Source organism: Misgurnus anguillicaudatus, chromosome 3 (genome assembly GCF_027580225.2).
Source record: "Misgurnus anguillicaudatus chromosome 3, ASM2758022v2, whole genome shotgun sequence".
Classification (NCBI taxonomy): domain Eukaryota; kingdom Metazoa; phylum Chordata; class Actinopteri; order Cypriniformes; family Cobitidae; genus Misgurnus; species Misgurnus anguillicaudatus.
Window position 1 is genome coordinate 11,123,539 of NC_073339.2, and position 22,515 is coordinate 11,146,053.

General features: G+C 39.2%; 1 protein-coding gene across 2 annotated transcripts in view; it reads left to right on the top strand.

Moving 5' to 3' along the window:
* neurl1aa (neuralized E3 ubiquitin protein ligase 1Aa) overlaps window positions 1-22,515 on the top strand; it is a 94,658-nt gene that overhangs the window by 65,246 nt on the left and 6,897 nt on the right. For both annotated transcript variants that reach the window (XM_055204572.2, XM_055204573.2), the window contains exons 4-5: window positions 13,715-14,410; window positions 22,026-22,175. In XM_055204572.2, coding sequence (XP_055060547.1) covers window positions 13,715-14,410; window positions 22,026-22,175 — 846 coding nt within the window. The remainder of the gene's footprint in view (window positions 1-13,714; window positions 14,411-22,025; window positions 22,176-22,515) is intronic.

Here is a 22,515-nt window from a genome sequence, read left to right on the forward strand (position 1 = left end):
AGGGTACCGCCCCCTGACAGCTAGGGACCATTTTCTGACCTTATTTTCTGACAGGTGTTTTTTAGTTAATTCCTTTGTTAAAGGATTGTTACTGGATTAGTGTCACTTGGAAATTATATAGTGCCAGGTGATGTCAGCAGAGAAATAAACTCTGTATTTTATTTTTGATAAATTAACATGTTTATTAAAAAAATGAATGGGGTCAATCTTAATTTCCTGATGATGTAGAAAGTAGCCTGTAGAGACACTGAAACAAATTCCTGATTTTTAACAGTTTTTTTACTTATTGTTAAAACACTTAAAGAAAAAATATAGCCACAAGCAGTGGCTGTGTACGTGTAAATACTCGTAACTTGCTCGTCTTTCAGATTTCCCTTTTTCTCCAGTAACATCCAAACGCTCTTTACTACCCCTGCAGCTAGAAACCAAGTCCAGCAGACGACTTCTTAACGTGTGATTAAGTGTTTAGCCGGACCTTGAACTTAGCTCTTGTAGTGTGGTTTTCAGGGTGCCAAAATATAACAGTAGTGTGATGAAGTCGTCCCCTAAGGCATTTGGAAATGCAGTGAGGCTGGAATGTTGTTTAATAAATACACCAGCCTTCAGCCACCCTTTTCCAAAATGCACTCGAGTCGCTAGCCAGGCTAAAGGCAGCTAAAGTCTGTGATACGAGTCATCGGAAAGATTCATCATTTCGGAATCTATTGCGTTGAAACTTGACTGTTGATGTAACCTAACTAAATGACTTGTCAGTCTTTCGTAAACTTTTCAATTAAAGTGCACACTTTGAGATTTCAGCCACGATTTAGCTGTCTGGGACAAATTTTGAAATCCTAAAAGATTCCTGGAATCTCGACAAAATATTCCTCGACCAAATTCTGGCACTGACACTATCCTGCTGTTTGAAAAACAGATCAAGAACCAATAGAAGCTCATAACCCGATGACGCAATTACTCCAACAACAATAAACCAACGCAGACAAATGTCGAAAAGAGCGAGGTGGATATACAAATGCCCAGATACTCTTCTCCTTCATTTTTCTTCTTTGTCTGCTCGAGACATGTCATGATTAAAATTAACGCTAGATGTTGTTTCGGCTTGCTAGCCTTCGCTTCAGCGCGTGTTCGCTAAGCCATCGTCGATCGATGGCGTAAAACTACACTGAAAAAAATGATTCATTGAATTTAATCAATTTTTTTAAGGTAAGTGGTTGCAATCAATTTATTTAAGCTACATTTAAACAAAAAAGATTAGTAAAGTAAAATAAAATATAAAACTTTTGTTTAAATGTAGCTTAAATAAATTGATTGCAACCACTTACCTTAAAAAATTTATTAAATTCAATGAATCATTTTTTTCAGTGTACAGATGCGTTTGTTTGCGTGCATCCGATTTTTAAAAGTCTTTAAACTCGTACAGTCTGACATTGATGGAAACTGAGATCATACGTGTGACATGGACTTAACTACGATCTTGATTGTACAGTGTGGCAAGCAACAATTCTAAAGGAATATATAAAATCGCCCAGGGGATTAGTAGTAATTAGTAATTGTAAAAGTTACAATTTCCTTATCTCTCAGATTTGATCACCGTAAAAACGATTTGTTGGTTCAACTTAAAAATGTTAGTTAAAAGATTAGTCCATTTTCTTAAAAAAATCCAGATAATTTACTCACCACCATGTCATCCAAAATGTTGACGTCTTTCTTTGTTCAGTCCAGAAGAAATTATGTTTTTTTGAGGAAAACATTCCAGGATTTTTCTCATTTTGATGGACTTTAATGGACCCCAACACTTAAGAAACGATTGTCATTTTTGGCAAAAAAAAATAAATAAAAAATATGCACTTTTAAACCACAACTTCTCGTCTTCCTCTGGCTGTGTGACAAGCCAGCGCGACCTCACGTAATTGCGTAGTGACATAGAAAGGTCACGTGTTACATATATGAAACGCACGTTTGCGGACCATTTTAAACAATAAACTGACACAAAGGCATTAATTAGTATCATTCCACATACAATAACGTCGGAACGGTCCTCTTTCTCCACACTTGTAAACACTGGGACGTAGTTTCGCTTACGTCATCCGTGACCTCTTGACGTGATGACGTATTACGTGAGGTCGCGCTGGCGCGTCACAGGATCGGAGATAGACGAGAAGTTGTGGTTTAAAAGTGCATATTTTTTATTTTTCTTGTCAAAAATGACAATAGTTTCGCTAGCTAAGACCCTTATGCCTCATTTGAGATCGTTTAAAGTCCTTTGAAACTGCAATTTTAAACTGCATTGAAACTGTTAAGTGTTGGGGTCCATTAAAGTCCATTAAAATGAGAAAAATCCTGGAATGTTTTCCTCAAAAAACATAATTTCTTCTTGACTGAACAAAGAAACACATCAACATTTTGGATGACATGCTTATCTGGATTTTTTCAAGAAAATGGACTAACTCAAAAAAGTTGTGTAAACATGTGTCAACTAATATTTTTAAGTTGAATTAACTCAACATTTAAAGGCAGCTGCAATAATTTAGTATGTAAAATGTGTAGCATTTCAAATATATTTCATACATTTTTACTGAAATCACTTGAAGTTAAATTTATTAAATTGTGTTTATTTCCAAGTGCTATTAATCTTCTCCTTTTTATTTCGTAAGACAATCGGCAGTAATTGTGGAATGCAATGTTGTGTACAGGACGTACACCTAATAAATGACTGTGGATTTATTCTGTTAGCGCACGAACCCTTGATGGATGACGGTCAGAACATGTCCGAGAAGTGAATAGCAGGACAAAAATTGTCAAGTGTTTTCAGTTACAGTCAGAAGATTGTTTCAGCATAGGTTTGATCCTATGAAACGCACATAAACTACTGTAAGTCGCTTTGGATAAAAGCATCTACCAAATGCGTAAATGTAGAAATATCCCTCCTACAAAATATGATCCACATGCACTAGAAAATTCAAAATGAGTGCAACTAGGGGTTGTTTCTGCGCTAATAGACATATAATGGCTGTTAACAGTAGTAATTGTGTTTGTTTGGCAGACCGACTGCCTTGGGGTGGAACGAATTAAAAAAATTAGAACAACAGATGTTGCACCATTTGGCTATTTGACAGTGTTTCTGCTTCTTTGTAAGCCCAAGGAAAAAATAATCCGGTAAAGAAGTGCTAGTCAAGAGGTCAAATTATGTTTTTCGAGAGATCACACCAACAGGAAGTTCTGGGAAGAGTGGCGGGAATATGTAGCGTGACCCGTTCCAAAACAGAACACCTTCCCTTTCCTGCTGTTGAGTGTCCTCGTGTCCCTTCTCCAAACTTAGAACTCCCCTTTTCCTTTATTTCCCTCATACCAAAGCCTCGGGACATCCAAACATGGAAGCTGATAAGGTGTGGCTGTCTTGTCTTATATATAGGCAGAGCACTTCAGATCAGTTTATAGACTGCTAGATAAACATCTACATATTTAGAGCTACGGTAAAACATCGCAGACAGTCATGTTTCCTGAGTATGAGTCCCGGTGTGCGAAATTTCAGCATCCCTTACGCTAAATTTAAATAGGCTTTTTTGTGCATTGGCTCGGCCAGCTTAATGGCTTTAAGGGGTAAAAATGTGCCTGTGTCATTGACCAAAACAACATAGAATGAACTTAATGAGTTAATAGCCTGGTTTTATTCCCTAGCCTATGAGGTGTAATTTTGAGGCATGAGTCAAAAAAAGCATGTGTCGAATGGGACTAGATGGGTGATTCTCACAAAAACTTGGTTTTAAAAATGTCAAGCATGAAAATGTAAAAATTGCTTAAATGTACTTTTTTTCCCACCAGACATTGAAAAACAAAGTCTGGAGTAAATGGGAACATTAATTTAAAAACTTTTACTTATCATTTAACACTTTTTGTAACATAATTTAAAAAATTAGTCCTAAAAAATCTCATTACCGCAACAGTCAGAAAACATCAACACTGACTTATTTCCAAAATGACATGACAAACCTGAAAGAACATAATTTGGAGATTCTGCACATGCATTTAAAATCAAAGTATTATGCTTCTATTAATTAAATTAACATTTAATAAGCATCTGTTGCGGTAATGATAATCAAAATGTCATGTAAGCTTCTGACAAGACAATATTTCAAATTAACTGTAAAAAAATGATCTTACCTGGTAGCCATCTTGAAGTAACTGGTCCATGTGCTTGGTCACTCAAAATCAAACTTTATTAAAATTCTGTATGTGTGCTTAAACTGTTCTCAAAAAGTGTTGCGGAGGATGAGAACATCAGGCATGGACACATCATTTTCCTAATTTTTCTTCATTATTATTATACATGAATATTCAGTAAATATTTTTTCTGTCATCTGAAGTAGTCTAGCAAAACATCCATTTATTTTTTTCTTAATATTTTTGTGTTAATTTGATTAAATTACTACATAATGCATGTTCAAACACAGCCGGACACATTGCGGTAATGAGAATTTCAGCAGAAAATGAGATAAAATTTACAATTATAAATTCTTATGTTGAAATCACACATTTTGCAAGGTAGAACACAGTATTGTGTTAATTCTGATGCTTTTTAATGTTACTATATTACACATTTTAAAGCTAAAATCATTAGTGCCGTGGTGTTTCAATGGTTTCGTGAGAATCACCCAGATAGGGTTTAGTATAAGATAAACACTAGAATTGTATTAAACCATTGCAACATATCACCAAATTACTAACCAGGCAGCAGACAACTCTGGGCCGGATCCACACCGGAGCCGCTAACTTCAACTTCAACGCGGATCTGATCTGGATTCATCTGCTGTCTGGGTAGTCATTGTCGGTCACCCATTTTACTTTCATAATGTGCGTATTTTAAAAAAATATTCAATTAAAAAATGCATAGCTTTATCAATTAGAAATTAATTGGATTGGCTCTGTATGATATCTGGTTAAAGGTCGGCAGATAAATATTGAAATTCGTTTAATAGGAAAAGCACCTAATGACCTTTAGATAAAAGATTTTCACCAACATAACCAAAGCAACATGAACTTGGCAAAATAAAAGCAGAAATGTACATGTCTACAGTTAATAGGGTCAGTTTTGTTTCCATTTTTGTCACACGAGGCAAAAAAAAAACATGATTTGGTCGCGTACGTGTTTGTTTGAGAGTTAAAGTGAAGAATGACCTCAAGGAAGGGACTTTCGTGACCCCGAGATCATTTGTCAGTGGGTCCACGTGTTGCATGCGTGGCCATTATTCCTAACAAAGAGAGCCGACAGCCTGGGTGGCATAATGCCAACACGCTCACTTGCCCCCTACTGTTACTCTTAAACATACAACACAGGCACCAATACATCTCACTGCCCTGTTATTGAGAATTTACTTTTTTTTTTAAATAATAGAGAAGAAATAAGAGAGATGATTGAGGAGCTCAGATGCAAAAGCCCTTAAACGCCAGTGCATATATTATAAGTTGAGACTTAAATTAAAACCCAATAAAATCTACAGTATAAAGCGAACAAACAAATCAGCATGAAAAGCTTGATAAAAAACAATCATATCCTGCACAATCCTGTCCAGTGCCTTGCAGCTAAAACTCGCAAATCAAAGCTTAGAAAGCGCACTTCCATTTAAGGCCATTTCGTTCCTGTCCGGGCTCTTTCTGACTGAACCAAGAGCGGCTTTTGTTTATCCGAGACCTCATCTGCTTATTTTCCACTGCCTTTTGTGTTTAGCCTAACAGGTGCTGGACCCTGGTGCTAAACCAAAACAGCACCTAAGACAAAAAAGGACAAAACCACGGGCTTTAGCTTTTTGTCTCAGCAGCTGCGCCCCCTTCGCTGCAGTGGGACGTTTATGTGCTCGTTTGGATTTAGATCCTCTCTAAAAAACATCTAAACTGCCTTTTTAAAGAGTCTCTTGTTTTCAAAGAGATTAGAGTTTGGCATCGGCCAATCGAATCGCAGCTTTGTTTGAGAGGACCAATGGCGACCGGCAGCTGAGCAGGTGCAGGGTAATTAGAGGGGCAGCAGCTGCCACCGGGCGGTCACAGACATCTTGGCATCAACGCTCTCTTACCCCTCCTTCAAATTTTCCACTTCTCCTTCAGTTAAGATACAGTTTGATTATCATCTCAAGTTCATTTTATAATTACAATGCTTTGCCTAGATGTACTCTAGGATATAAAACGGACGCTGTATGCAAATTTTGGGGCATTGTGACGGTTGCTTTTTAAGGTTTATGAATGTGAAGTGCAGACAGATTGAAGACTGATTGAATCTGTATCAGCAATATAGTAAAATAAACAAGCAAATGTTCAAATTTGGCCAGGTCAGTTGAACAAAAATGCCTGAATTAATCCTATTTACTCTACATCCTGGCTTCACTGTATAAATCCCGAGCCGCACCCCAGCGTTTATGTCACCTACAGGCTCTTCACACAATCCTGGGTTGGTTTAGCCCGGGTGTGCCTCATACGTCTTGAAAAGTGAAGCTGCTGGCTCTTTGACCGCCCCCTGGTGGCTGGCTGCAGTACAAGTCATAAACCCCGCTTTCCCCATTCAAACGAACGGGACTCAGGTCAAAATAAAAAATAAGTTACACTTCCAATAAAATTAAAATTTATTATTAAGGTAGTTGTATCACGCTGATATACTGTATGTTCAACTGTTCATTTTTGTGATAAGTTTAATTTTGGCTAGTAATTTGATGCTATAGAAATGGGGCGTGTCGGTGTGATTGACAATTGTAATTGACAGCTTTCTCTGAGCAGACTGTTGGGCCTTCAAGGGAAGATTAAAGATATAACTAACTATTCATTTTTGATTTCTGTGTTATTTCGATTTCACACCGACAAAATGAGTTATATTTAACTTACAAGCCAGTTAAATCAGACGTTTAAATTTGGTGTTTGGGCTCCACCTCCAGGCTCCAGAACAAATTAAGATTTTGAGGAAAACATTGAAAAAAAATTCTCAATTTAATAGACTTTATACCACGGGTCTGTTGAATGCTGGATTTTGATTGGTTGAGAAATGTTCCACGGGTATGCATTATTTTTCGATAACCGGACACCAAAATTGCCAAATGTCTTAAAAATAGGCACCAGAGCAATGTTTGTGGTAACCGTAGTATAAGCGTAATAATTGACTCCGGTCCACCCAAGGTGGTAATGCGGCATGACACGCAAAGCAATTATTCCTTACTTATTATTAGACCTCAACACAGTTTTAAATTTCAGTTTCAACGCAGCTTCAAATGGCTCTAAACAATCCCAACCGAGGCATAATGGTCTCATCTAGCGAAACGATTGTCATTTTTGGCAAGAAAAATAAAAATATGCAACCAAAACTTCTCATCTTGTATCAGCCGTGTGATGTGCCAGCGCGACCTCACGCACATTTGCAGACCATTATAAACAATAAACTGACACAAAGACATTAATTAGTATCATTCCACATACAAGAACATGGGAACCGTCCTCTTTCGGCACACTTGTAAACACTGGGGTGGTAGTTTCTTATACCTTGACTTTTTGACGTGATGACGCATTACGTGAGGTCGGGCTGGCGCGTCGCACGACTGGTGCAAGACAAGTCATTAACATTTTGGATGACATGGGGGTGAGTAAATTATCAGGATTTTTTTTTTTTTTAGAAAATGGAGTAATCCTTTTTAGGGTTTAGGGTTTATCAATTGAAGTACATTTTTAAGTTTATCCAACTTTTAACAGTGTGTACAAATGGATTTTATATGTGCAGTCAAAATACCTAACTCAGATAAATAAGATATGTCAAATTATTAATGTTACTTTAAAAATTGCTTTCAGAAATATTGGTGCTTTGGTTACTGCATACTTAAAAGGCTTCACACTCTCCACATAGTAAAAAAAAAAGTTGGTTCGACCTAAAGATTTAAGTTACCTTTTTCCTCTAAAAATTTTGTTAATTCAACCTAAAAACATTAGTTAAACAATTTTTAAAAAACTTTGCTGAGAACTAATATTTTTAAGTTTGTTAAATTTTAAGGCAACCAGGTAACTTACTGTTTCATAGTTTTACAGTAATATTTATTTATTTTTCTTGTTGGGTGTACAGTGTAAATAGCTTTAAACTTCCTTGAAAACAACTTTGGCTATTAAGTTAATTCAACCTACTATTTTAAGTTTTGACAAAACTAATAAAAAACAAGTTGAAATTGTTTAACTTAATTTGTTATGTTAAAGTAAAATAAAAATATATGTTGATTTTATATAATTTTTTACAGTGCTATCGTGCTCTTATGTGTAATATTCACTTATTAGCACTTTTTTCTTTCCAAGATGTTTTGAAGCTCCCAGTAAATGTTCTTTAAAGAATCAACGTTATGAGTGGCTTTAGTTTAAAGTGTCTGCCAAATGCGTAAATGGAAATCAGAGACCAAAATAGAATTGGGAATTGTCTTTGTGCGTCCTTAGATTCATTTATCTTACCGTGACGCAAGATCTGCTGTAAGATTCATTTATGCCGGTAAGATGGGTTGGACTCAGAGGTCTGCCAAATAGAAAATGTGCATTAAGCGTGTGTGTGTGTGTGTGTGTGTGTGTGTGTGTGTGTGTGTGTGTGTGTGTGTGTGTGTGTGTGTGTGTGTGTGTGTGTGTGTGTGTGTGTGTGTGATGTCATGTTAAATGGCCTTTTGTCCCCCGGCCAAAACAATGGATAAATAAAATAAGAGAAGAACTCAGGAAAGAAGAAAGATTTGAACTAAAACAACCTCTTCTGGAACATTTAACCATAAAACCGATATCAATTAATGGACCTTTAAAAAAATAAGCTGCAGAATATAACTTTTTATTGCTTTGTTTCTAAGTATGTATGTTTAATGTGCATATTGTCCACTGTAAAACCATCTAGATCTTGTAATGCAAGGCACCTGACCACAAAGATCACAAAGCAGATGCAAAGCATTTCACTTAAGCACTGTGCATGCATAGATCCATGATGGTACGTAAAAGGCCACCATAATGAATAAAACACAACTGTTTAGAAAATAGCATCAGATAAATAGATAAAGTAAACCAGCTATGGCAAAATACTCCAGATGTGAGTTTATCGATCGGTAGAATATGTCAAAGATTTGACATTAAAAAATAAAAACAGTTAGTACTAGCCAAACAAATCAGATCTTTTTGTTCATAGGAACAGAATTAGCATAAAGCAAGCGTCTATCTATAATGATAGCCAGATGACAGTAACATCTACTGTAGATACAAATCTCAGTGTTGTGACATCCAGTTGGAAAAACATTTTCCAAACTTTGCCAAAGTTTCAGAGAATTTGTGAGAACAAGACCACACACAAACAGAAGTGAAGGAGTTGTATTTCTTATAGCACCCAACTTCTTACTATATCCAAGCTATTAGTCCATTTATTATACTGCATTTCCTTACCATATCTTTACTATGCAAGTATTTCCATGCTTTAGTGATACTGTAATAATCTCTATCATACCAATAAGTCTATGTTGACTCTTCTAAAAGAAAAGAGAGAGAGATAGATAGAGAGACATACAGTACTGTCACAGATATTTCTTCTTTATGTTTGTACATTAGCCTGTAGTATCATTAGGGGAATGAGCCGGCATGCATTATAGTGGTTTGTTGGCCCGTTAGCTCTGTGTATAATCAGCAAAGCTATAGGCAAACTATTTTCTGTTATAGGAATATATACTGCATTTTGCAGATGATTTTATTCAAAGCGACTTGCTGTGCATTTAATGGTACTTTAGGTTTGTGTGCCCCTGGAAGTCTAACCAATGACTTTGGTGTCGCTAGATCAGATACAGAAAATAAGTAACGTCCTTATAGATCTAGAGAGTTTTTTTCTTGATCCTGTCTCTTACACTGTTGTATCCTGAGACACACTTACGAGCTGTAACTGGGTCTAAGAGGGTTTATCTGTGACAAGAGTTAATCGGCGGTCACTGCTGATAGATAAAGACAGGAAGAGGTAGAGATGTGGAGTGAGAGAGAGACCTTATGGAGGTAAATAGCCTCTCTTTCCTTTTATCTTCCTCTATTACACTTCTTGACCTCAATCTTTGTTTCTTTCACCTTCCGCTCGGTTCTGTTTAACCATTCAACTTTCCCTCTCATGCCAGTGATGCTACACTGTAAAAAACATGACATCATGTAGTGCAGACCTTAGGGACCCTTGACGCGAGTCCAAAAGGGCGCACCGGAATCGTATTTTGGGACAGACTCGTAAGAGTCATCCTTGAAATAGGAAGAGAAGTTGCCCATCAGTGTGAACTCCTCCCTTCCGTCGTCTGATTGGTTTGATTGCTCTTTTGCAAGGACTTCTGGGTTGGTAAAGTGCGCAAAGCCTGCTGCAGTGTGGGCTTGGCCGAAGACCGCATTAAGGGGGTGCCAAAGAGCACACTTCGGGCGTAAAAATGACAGATGGGACACCCTACAGACTCGTAGACTAAGCGAGCACGCGCAATTTAAGACCACGAGACCGAAAGTCCACATGAAGTGCGCCATTTGTCCATCTTTGCCTTTCAGTAGAGAGAAAAGTCATGCCATGAACACCGATTTTCTACTGGTCACATGTCTCCACAAGAAACTAATTCGTAGGTCAGAGTTCACCAGACTTAAACTTTGGTACGCATGCGTAAGGTTAGCAAAACGAAACATTTGTTAGTAAAAAATTATTCATATTTTGAGCTTATTTAGCGAATTATGTGTTTTATGCAGTCGGCTAAGTGGTATAAAATTGTACGAAATGAATCGTACAAAAACGTACGATTGTAAGGAAAAAACAATAATGAAACCCATCGTCTGAAAAAATGAAACCCCTGCCCCAACCCCAATGTCACAGAGGTGAAAGCAAATCGTACAAAACATACGAATGTGGTCGAATGAATTAACTACATCGTTAAATAAACTATATTGCCAAAAGTTTTGGGACATCTGCCTTTACACTCACCTAAAGGATTATTAGGAACACCATACTAATACTGTGTTTGACCCCCTTTCGCCTTCAAAACTGCCTTAATCTTACGTGGCATTGATTCAACAAGGTGCTAAAAGCATTCTTTAGAAATGTTGGCCCATATTGATAGGATAGCATCTTGCAGTCGATGGAGATTTGTGGGATGCACATCCAGTGCACGAAGCTCCCGTTCCACCACATCCCAAAGATGCTCTATTGAGTTGAGATCTGGTGACTGTGGGGGCCATTTTATTACATTCATTGTCATGTTCAAGAAACCAATTTGAAATGATTCAAGCTTTGTGACATGGTGCATTATCCTGCTGGAAGTAGCCATCAGAGGATGGGTACATGGTGGTCATAAAGGGATGGACATGGTCAGAAACAATGCTCAGGTAGGCCATGGCATTTAAACGATGCCCAATTGGCACTAAGGGGCCTAAATTGTGTCAAGAAAACATCCCCCACACCGATACACCATTGCATTAATGAAAAATTTAACAGGTGTTCCTAATAATCCTTTAGGTGAGTGTATATGCACATGAACCTGAATGACATCCCATTCTTACTCCATAGGGTTTAATGTGGAGTTGGCCCACCCTTTGCAGCCATAACAGCTTCAGTTCTTCTTAAAAGACTTTCTACAAGGTTTAGGAGGAGTGTGTTTATGGGAATTTTTGGCCATTCTTCTGAAAGCACATTTGTAAGGTCAGACTAATGAAGGCCTCGCTCCTAGTCTCCGCTCTAATTCATCCCAACGATGTTCTATTGGGATGAGGTCAGTCAAGTTCCTCCACACCAAACTTGCTCATACATGTCTTTATGGACCTTGCTTTGTGCACTGGTGCACAGTCATGTTGGAACAGGAAGGGGCCATCCCCAAACTGATCCCACAAAGTTGGGTCTTGGGGATTGTTCCAAAATGTCTTGGTATGATGAAGCATTAAAAGCGATTGGAACACCTGAATTCAATGATTTGGGGGGTGTCCCAAAACTTTTGGCAATATAGTGCATGTATGAATTGCAATGGGATTGTGTTGGCTTTATGTATGCATTGGAGCTGTCATGTGGGATGTCATGAGGGTTAGTAAATTATCAGAAATTTTGACAGAACTGTTCCTTTAGACCTGGTCAAGTCTAACACCCTGACATGCTGTGTGGTTTTATATAGCAATTAAGCCAATTAACACAACAGGCTATTTTTAATATTAATATCTTTGTCTGGAGTCTGAATGTCTTTGAATGCACAGATGGGGTCTAAATACAAGGGCACACTCCAGCTGGGCTATCAGTTACGAAAGGAAGGGCCACAGTATTCAGCTGGTTTGAGTGCTGAGCTATGATAAGCTATAGCTAGCCTCCCTTTAAACTACTGTAATACGCTATTTTAGGCTACTTGGAACGGGGCATTACATTTGGTGTACGCGCAACACCTCACTAGCACAGCATTTCAATAATATTTTGAACTATTTTAGGCAGGCTGGAAAAGCATTGGGGGTATGTTGAGATCGCTATACTCTACTATGCAAGGCTACTATTACATTACTATAACGTTCTATTTCGGGCACCTGTTAAGCTAACTGGTATAAATGGTGAAGAGGCACTCCCTGGTAGCCATTTTGGAAACACCTATTCATTACTCCGTAGTACAAGCAATTTAAAATAGTAACGCATCAAATTTACACGTTGTCTATGTGAGCTCAAAACGCTACAGTACTCATTTAGAGGCAAACTCGAGTTTTAAGGACAGATTTTTTTATTTGTTTATTGCTCGCACTGTTAAAAAGATTTGCTGGTTCAACCTAAAGAAATAACTTATCTGGTTGCCTTTACATTTTTATTTAATTTAACTTAAAAATATTAGTTAAAATGTGTAAAATTGTTGTCAACTAATATTTTAAGTTGAATTAACTCAAATGTTTAAGGCAACCAGGTAACTTACTTTTTAAGCTGAACCAACTTTTTTACAGTGTGGTACTGGATGGTGTTCTGACCAGCTGATCAAGTCCAAAACCCTTAAAGGAAAACACCACCGCTTTTCAAGATTTAACTTGGTTCTTACCTCAACTTAAACTGTGTGTTAGCATTCAGCCTAGCCCCATTCATTCCTTAGGATCCAAACCGGGATGAATTTAGAAGCCACCAAACACTTCCATGTTTTCCCTATTTATGAGTAGTTACACGAGTAAGTATGCTGGCACAAAATAAAACGTGGCGATTTTTTAAGCGGATAAAAAAGATAACTATATTGTATGGCGGAAGAGCACTTAGTTTGCAGCACTTCGACCTCTTTTTATTATGTGCCACCATACTTACTCATGCAACAGTCTTTAAATAGGGAAAACATGGAAGTGTTTGGTGGCTTCTAAATTCATTACTGTTTGGATCCTAAGGGGTTGTGCACACCAAAACTTTTAAACGCGGCTGAAAACGCCTGGACAACGCCAAATGCCAGCTGTTTTTTTCAGCTGGGTGACAGCTTTCTTCAGCTAAGCTAGGCTAAATGCTAACACATTCACGATGCGCTGTACAAAGATTAAGTGTACGCATTGGATAAAGATAGGTATGTATTAATTTGTCTAAGTTGAGGTAAGAACATAGTAAAATATTGAAAAACTGTGGTGTTTTTCTTTTTTAAAAAAACTTATAAAACAAGCTCATACAGATTTGCTTAGCCCATCTCATGAACACAAATACTATGTTGTCCTAATCGTATATCTACTAACTATATATTCTGCGTCTGCCCCACAGACAGTGAAATCGTCCCTCCAGACATTCTTCGCCCACGGTCCTTCACCACAGTGCGTGGCTCCACCTCTTTACGACGTGAAGCGGATACCTCCCGTCTCTCCGTCAGCCTGTGCGATCTTAACTCCCAGCGAGATGACACAAGGCTCCGCCTCCCTCCCGCCCCTGTCGCCTGTCCGATTCCTCAAAATTCCATGAATTCCCAGCAGTCGACACTGCTTCCTCACAGCCTGGAATGTGACCTACGTTTCCATCAGCTCAGAGGTGCCCACATAAAAACCCTTAACGAACAGACGGTGGCACGGTCCGAACACGGCCGCGAGGAACGTACGCTGGTCTTCACCGATCGGCCACTCAAAATCGGCGAAACCATCTTCATCAAAGTCATTAAGTCCAGCTCTGCACGATCCGGATCCCTGTCGTACGGTGTGACGTCATGTGACCCGGCGGTGCTCCGTCCTAGCGATCTTCCTTACAATCCAGAAGCACTGGTTGACCGCAAGGAATTCTGGGCCGTGTGCAGGGTGCCCACCACCCTGCAGAGTGGTGATATACTGGGCTTTCTGGTTACACAGGAAGGGGAAGTCATTCTGAGTCACAACGGCGCCAATGTAGGGATGCAGGTGTGTGTGGACAACTCGCGACCGCTCTGGATGTTTTTTGGACTGCACGGTGCTGTCACGCAGCTGAGGATTCTGGGTAAGCATTTAATTAATGTTGTACTACATTCTTATAGTAAAAATACAGCTGTAAACCATTTGTGGTTAAAAAAACGTATGATGACATACCGTATTTTCCGGACTAATAAGTCGCTCCGGAGTATAAGTTGCATCAGTCAAAAATGCGTTTTTAAAAGGAAAAAACATATATAAGTCGGACTGAACTATACGTCGCGTTTATTTAGTAAATGATTTCACAAATCCAAGCCGAAAAACAGACATTTAATCTGGAAAGGCAAGTTATTCAACTAAAAAATAGCTAAGAACAGCAGGCTGAATAGGTGTCCGTACATGTTAAAGTAACATAAACAGTTATTAACATAATACACAATAGCATACAGAACATACTTGGGAGGCTGAATAGGCTAAATTAACACGACAAGCCAAATCAAGTTCAAAATGGTCCCGAAGTCATTCTACATCACTGAATCCATTGAATTACATAAATACAGGAACAGCATAGAGCGGACTCTCGTGGATGTAGACGGTAATGGTTTCTCTTGGTTCATATGAAATAATTTTAAAGTATAAGATGCACCTGACTAGAAGTTCCAGGACCCGTAAAATTATGAAAAAAGTGTGACTTATAGTCCGGAAAATACGGTATAAAACGCAATTTGGTACGGTAAGCTATAAATAATGGTTCTGAGGTCAACTATGATTTGTAAATCAGGGACAATTTCATTGGAAATGTCAGTTTGACATCATTTAAAGATAAATATATAAAGTAACCAGCAATTTATGTTTCAAACCAAGATGGCGATAGAGAGGCTTAAGGGCGATTTATAGTCGTGCGTAGGTTCTACGCCGTAGCTACCTGCGTAGGCTATTCGTAGCCTGTGCGTAGCTCTGCGTAGCCTGACGCGCACCTCGCAAAATTTTTTACAGCGCGTCAGTTCTACGCGGACCGCAAGCACTGTGATTGGTCCACCAGAACCCCTCCCGTCAGGTTAAAAAACTGTGTCATAGGTATTTCTGTTTGCGATGGTGAAAACAAAGATGAGCAAAGTTGAGGAGTGATTTAACTCAAACTGCAACAAAAGTCGCTGTTTATTTACATCCATCATTGCTGGTCTTCTCAAATTATACACAAGTTGCTGTTTCTTCTTCGTTTGTGGCTTTACTTGCAAAGTTTCTTTTTCTTTGGCGTTCGCGCTGCTACTGTGGTTACACGCGTGGTTACTGCCTACCCGGGTCTGCGCGTGTGTTTGCACGTCGACGCAAAAGTATAAATGAAAACCGACGCGGAACCTACGCCGTCGCGGCTACGCCGTAGGACCTACGCACAACTAAAACGAGCCCTTTACGAACTGCAACTTTAAATTAGATATATACATGACTTGTCATCATTTTCTCTTTTTCCAGCCTAATATGCAATGGCAACAACAACATTCCTAGTTAAATTCCCCACAAAGTTTGCACTAAATCTCATTTATTAATAAAAAAGCCTGTTTTTATACAAATTTCAACTATTTGTATAGATCACATAAATTCCATAGTATACAAATAAGTAAGAAATGGACAAACATGAGTAACCTTTCAGAATAACAGACAGCTCTTTTGGTCTTACCCACACACCTGCGAAGTTAAACTAGACAAAGTACAGGCCCGCAAACGCATTAACGTAAACGGCTAAAAACAGGAAGTATCAGGAGTTTGTGTGGGAGGTCTGTGACCTCCGTTAGCTCCGTGTGCACTTTGCAACATGTCTGTCTCCCTACAAGAATCGTCCCTCCATCCTCAGTGGTACACTAACATGCTCACTCGTCTCATTAGCATGCGGTGAGGGAAAGGAAATGAGAAAGTGAAGAGGCGAGTGGGCGATTAACACTTCATTTGAGAACATTTCTCTCATGTATTTTTCTCAATTTCTTTGCCTGGTGTTTTTGTTCTTTCATGATTTAGGGTCAAAACGTCTCTATTGCCTGTGCAAAGCTTGTCATAGCACTAGTGGTTTAATTGCCAAAGTCTGATATGCACTTGCTAAAGTAATCTAAGTGGTTGTTAGCATGTTGTTCTGTGGTAGGGTATTAAATGATATAACTCTAGACTAAATTGGGGCGTTACATCATGATACGATTAGATATTGATTCTATTTGCCAGCCATACAATTATTATCGACACCGCAAAACTTGCATCCGACAGGAGAGACAAAGTTTTTGAATTTTATGCTACTATCACTACTTTTTTTTCTAATTTTTACTAACATATTATGCAGTACATGCGAGTCATAACAAGAATTAGTGTTTTCAGCAAAATGCAACTCTGCGCTAGTTTCAAAGTAAAAGTGCGTCTTAAAAACTATATACCGTACTTTCCGGACTATAAGGCTCCGTTTACACCAAGCGTTTCAGGCGTCAAAATCGTGTCTACCGCGCCTAGTTTGCCGCTTGAACAGTTTCAATGCATTTGACATGCGTCAGAGGCAAAATCCACTTCTTGTGGGAGGGGCAAGTGCTATGCGGTTGTCTATTTGCAAGATGACTGATGTTGATTGTGCACTTATTGAGAGAGTTACCGGTTTGTATTTGGTAACCTTACTATAGGGGGGAATTAAACGGCCCGGGTCGATAAACGTCACGTGACTCAAAAGTGAAGTGTGTATTACAACTTACCAGGATGCCCGATGTCCTCACTGACACTCTTCCAAGCGAGGTCCTTTTTATTCCTGTCTTTATAGAAATAAGAACTTGTGTCGTATAGCTCCGTGTGACTGCTCACGGACAATATCAAGCGTTCCTTCATGTTGGATGAGTGACTCTGGGCAGGGCTGCCGCCACAGCAGCAAGCAGGCTCCTGATTGGTTAACGTGGCGCGAAATTCCAGCAAAGTTCAAATTTTTCAACTATGACGTCAGCCGCCAATTTGCGTCAAACACAAAATGCACAAAAAGCACCATTTGCACGTACCGCCCCAGGTGCTCAATTTGCGGCATTAGTGCGAACTAGACACGCGAATGAGGCGGAATCGCGTCTTCCACGCCGCGTCAAATGCCTCATCCACACCGCGAGACCGCCAGACCTCCGCGTCTTCACATTGACTTAACATTGAAATCACTCGCGCTTTACGCCTCTACCGCGGCTGGTGTAAACGCATCATAAGACACACCAGAGTATAAGCCGCATCATTCAAAATGCGTCATTAAGACGAACTAACATATATAAGTCACAGTGGACTATACGTCGCGTTGATTTAGAAAATGATTTCACAAAATCCAAGCCGAAGAACAGACATTTAATCTGGAAAGGCAAGTTATTCAACTAAACAATTGCAAACAGAACAGCAGGCTGAATAGATGTCTGTACATTAAAAGTAATATTATCAGTTATTTAAATGATAAACCATATATACAGAACTTACCTGGAAGGTTGAACAGGCTAAATTAACCCGAACAAGCCAACTAGCGTGAAGTTCGCATACTTGTCATTCCACATTCCATTGAATTACATAAATACAGGAGCAGCATATAGCGGACTTTCGCGGCTGTAGATGGTTATGTTGTCTCTTACCTCATAAGTGTCTAAATTAATTCATACTGACTTACAAGGTGCACCTGACTATAAGACGCAGCACCAGCCAAGATATTAAAAAAACATTCACATTAACAATTAGCGAGTGTGTTGTTCCTGCTCCCTGGGCTTTTTAGAGCAACTGGGCTTAAAGACGCGCTTGAATAAATGGCATCAGTTTTAAGAAAGTTGAGGTCGTGAAAGTGTTGCCCTTAAAGTAAATAAGCTTCTTTTTTGTTTTGGCTTTAAATAAACGAGTAAAATTAACAAATATGTAAATGAGTACACTATTGCCCCGCCCCCCGATACTATTGTTTATTGGCGATCTCACAGGCTGACGATGGGATGATCTCACAATGGGGCATATCGCCCAACACTAGCTCAAATATTATTGCTGACCCAGCACAGTTTATCTGTCATTGCAGGTGGCTACAGTCATCATGATTTTTCCCAGTAATGCCATTAAGAGGTCACAATGCCTCACTCAGTGGCAGATATGGCTGCTGATCTGATTGGTTGAAAATAAAAGTCTTTAACAGGGCCATAATTCACGGGAAAAACAGTCACACTTGTCTTATTATGCCCGAGCAGGATAACAAATCAAAAGCTAAACCACGTCAGCAAGCCCTGACGTGTCATCTTTGCTTTCCTACTGAAAACAATTAAGGCTAAATATATATTTTGCTTCTCTGGAGATGCAGCTGATACGATACACAGTGGGCGTGATTGATTTGTGATTATGAAACAGGTTTTATCCAGACAGTAGCTTTTATTTAGACTGTAGACTTTGTAATGCACTTTAAGTCGCTCGCAATGAAAGCGTTCGCCAAATGTATAAATGTAAACCAGCCCATACAAATGTTTATGGGATCATGGAAGTATAGTATGATTATAAACGTTACTAATTTTTTTACGTCCACATACTATAATAAAACCAAAAGCGACCACAGTTTGCTTCCTATGGTGTAGGTGGCAGCAAATGTAAAAATGAAGACACAGTAAAGTTGAAGAGAGAGGTTGTAAAGCAGCTAAAGTGAATTTTAATCAAAGCCATTCCCCCCTGGATAGGTTTAACTGCTCCAAAGCCAAATGAAAATCAAATTGATAGAAGTAACTAAAGCAACAGATACCTTGAACAAAACCTCTATCAATGAGCTTATTCCCCTAATATTTCAGAGAAATTCATACTCATATAAACAAATAGCTTGCATCTTTCAGTACCTTTCTGTTTTCAATATAGAAAAGACTTTGTGCCATGTTGTCACATAGTGCTCATTTTCAGCATGACAAAGGGCTTAAGAGAAAGCAGAGTCTCTCTATTATGTTTTTGAAGTCTGTCTCTCTACGGCTGTTCTAGCGTCTCTGTTAATCTGGTTGAGATGCGGTGAAATAGGCTTGGCACTTGTGATCCAGGGCCAGCTGCTGTGGCCTGGACAAGGGGATTTATGATGTGTCTCTGTGTGGCATGATGGGAAGGTGGAATGGCATGCTAAACTCAAAAGGATCACGCTAAGAGTCTCCGCGCTAATAGAGGATCACGTTGTAGGGTTTACATTCTGTAAAACATACGAACGAAGCACATACAAATAGCATACATTGATATAAAGTCTTGGGGAATATCACTGGATCATTTGTAAAAGGGTGCGGCAGGGGTGATGTATTTTTCTAGGCAAAACCCAGAAGCTAGTTAGCATGTTAGCACTTCCGATTCAGTCTTCCCGAAATCAATGGGGTTTTGGTTAAATGCCTTAAATGGGTCAAAAAAATCGACTTTTTCCATGTTTAAGTGCTATAATTGGGTCCCCAGTGCTTCTATCAACCTAGAAAACGTGAATAAGATCAACCTAGTAATTTAGTTTTGGAAAGCCATTCTTTGGAAGCATGTGAAAAATTAGTTTGTTCAGATTTCGCCTGTTTTGTGAGGTAGGTAGCAAGGCAAATTCCAATAATACCGCCCCTTAATCTGCACTATCCAACTACCTCACCGCCATTTAGTGCAGAGAGAAAGAGAGATTATTGACAGAACAATTGAGTTTCAATTGCAACAAACCACCATCATTGCGATCAGTGTTCGCATTTCATCAGCTCATTTGCATTTTAAAGGACCCACTCCAAAACGGCACAATTTTGCTCAGACCTACAAAATTTTGAGCTAAAATTTTACATACGCACTCTGGGGACACCAAAGACTTATTTTACATCTTAAAAACATTTCATAATATGTCCCCTTTAACTCTTTCCCCCCATTGACAAGTTATCTCGTCAATCCGCAATACCGCAACTGATACAACTCGGAAGTATCGCCCTAGGGCAAACTACTCTAAAAGGACTTTGTTGTTATTGATTCTTTGTTTACCGGAAGTTTACCGGAAGTTACGTTTGTTACACGAATTACTTTGTTCATGCTGTTACTGCTGAAACTGTCTATACGTACACCTCAGAGGATCCTGAATTCAGGGGTTTTAGGTAAGCTTAGTGTGTAGTGGACGCTCTGACGGTCGAATGCATTCTCTGGAAACCTCTCAAGCGGAGGTTTACGCCTTCCGATTGGTTGCCGCCAAGTGTTTCTGTCTTCCGATTGGTTACCGCCAAAATGCGTCATAGCTCATTACCATAAACTTGAAATGACTTCAACTCTCCTCGACGCTTACACCGTACATGACGCGCGGCGTCGCTGCTCGACGGAGCTCGCCGCCGGATCTCCTCTCAAGCGGAGGTTTCCGCCTTCCGATTGGTTGCCGCCAAACGTTTCTGCCTTCCGATTGGTTACCGCCGAAATGCGTCATAGCTCATTACCATAAACTTGAAATGATTTCAACTCTCCTCGACGCTTACACCGTACATGACGCGCGGCGCCGCTGCTCGACGGAGCTCGCCGCCGGATCTCATCGAAAATGAATGACTTCCAGCCACTTTGACGCTCTCGCCGATGGCGGTGTAAAAGCGGAGTTAGTTTCGTTTCAGCCAATTCTCCCTTACATAAACGCTTATATCTCAGAGGAGTCAGTATAGCAGAAATAAGTTCAGTTCAATTTAATTCACTCGCTGCTCTTCTAAATATTGAGAAAATTGCCTTTAAAGTTATTACTATATTACAGATATCACTAATGAGAAATAAATTTTTTGATATATTTATGGTAGGGGATTTACAAAATATCTTAATGGAACGTGATCTTTACTTAAAGCAACACTATGTAGTTTTTTTACCTTTAAATAATGTCTCTAAAATTATTTCAGTGATAGAAAAACTTTTAACTGGACAAATTGTACTGTTGCTGCAACCTGAGCAGCCTCCTAGCTGCTACAAGCACACTCTGAAAGTGGCGGTGGAGGGTAGAGCACACAGCCCCGCCCCTCCCCCTGCCTGCAGAAGAGTGTCTGATACCAGGCACTGTTGCTCTTTTCAACCACATGGGGGAGCTGTAAGTCATTTTTACATGGAAACTACATAGTGTTGCTTTAATATCCTAATGATTTTTGCCTTAAAAAAAATCAATCATTTTGCTACAAATATACTTGTGTGACCTATGACTGGTTTTGTGGTCCAGGGTCACATGTTTAAATAATGTTTGTGCTTCCCTCTTGCATACAATAAAAGTGAGAATGATACTTTGAAAGTATTTTAAAAGTAGTCAGTATGACATATTCACTATTGGCCAAATCTAAGGTCACCTTTTATCGACAGTTGTGGTCACCATTCACTTTCATTGTTTGGAAAAAAATTATGCTGGGAATTATGCTATAAATAACTTGTTTAATGTTCCACAGATAAAGTTAGTACAATGCTGGCTCCAAGTTAGGTTGCATGATCTGTTAATGACTTTCAGGTCATATTTAAAGTTGTCACATTCAGATTCCGATTACTCCAGTCCTGGACTTATGCAAGCCCTATACCAAGGCCCCCATAAAATTCACAAATACAACACGTAGATGTGGTTTAGCACATTTAGTTATACTAAATCCACATGCACGATCCTTTGTGGGTTTAACATTGCATTTCACCTTCTCATCATGCCACACAAATCTATCACAAGCCTATATCTATTAATATAATGGACATTTGGTGTATTGTTTTTATCTTTTAAGGCTCCAGTTTCTTGGGTGATGCTCGTGACCCATCTAGCCCGGGGTCGCCCTCTGCCTCGCCCCTCTCACCCAATGGACTGTGTGGTGGAAGTCCAGAACCCAGTCTTACTGATCGGGGCTGCTCCGTTTCCTTCTGCAACTCTACTGAAGGTCTGCACCTTTTAATATTTTCTGTCAAAATACTGAATGTATCTGAGTGTTCATGTAGCTCAATTGGTAGAGCATTGCATTAGCAGTTTTTAAAGGGATAGTTCACCCGAAAATGAAAATAATGTCATTAATGATTCACCCTCATGTCGTTCCAAACTCACAAGACCTCCGTTCATCTTCAGAACACAGTTTAAGATGATTTATATTTAGTCCGAGAGCTTGTTAACTTCATTGAACCTTCATTGAAAATCTACGTACGGTATACTGTCCATGTCCAGAAAGGTCATAACAAGTAGTCCATTTGACATCAGTGGGTCAGTTAGAATGTGTTGAAGCATTG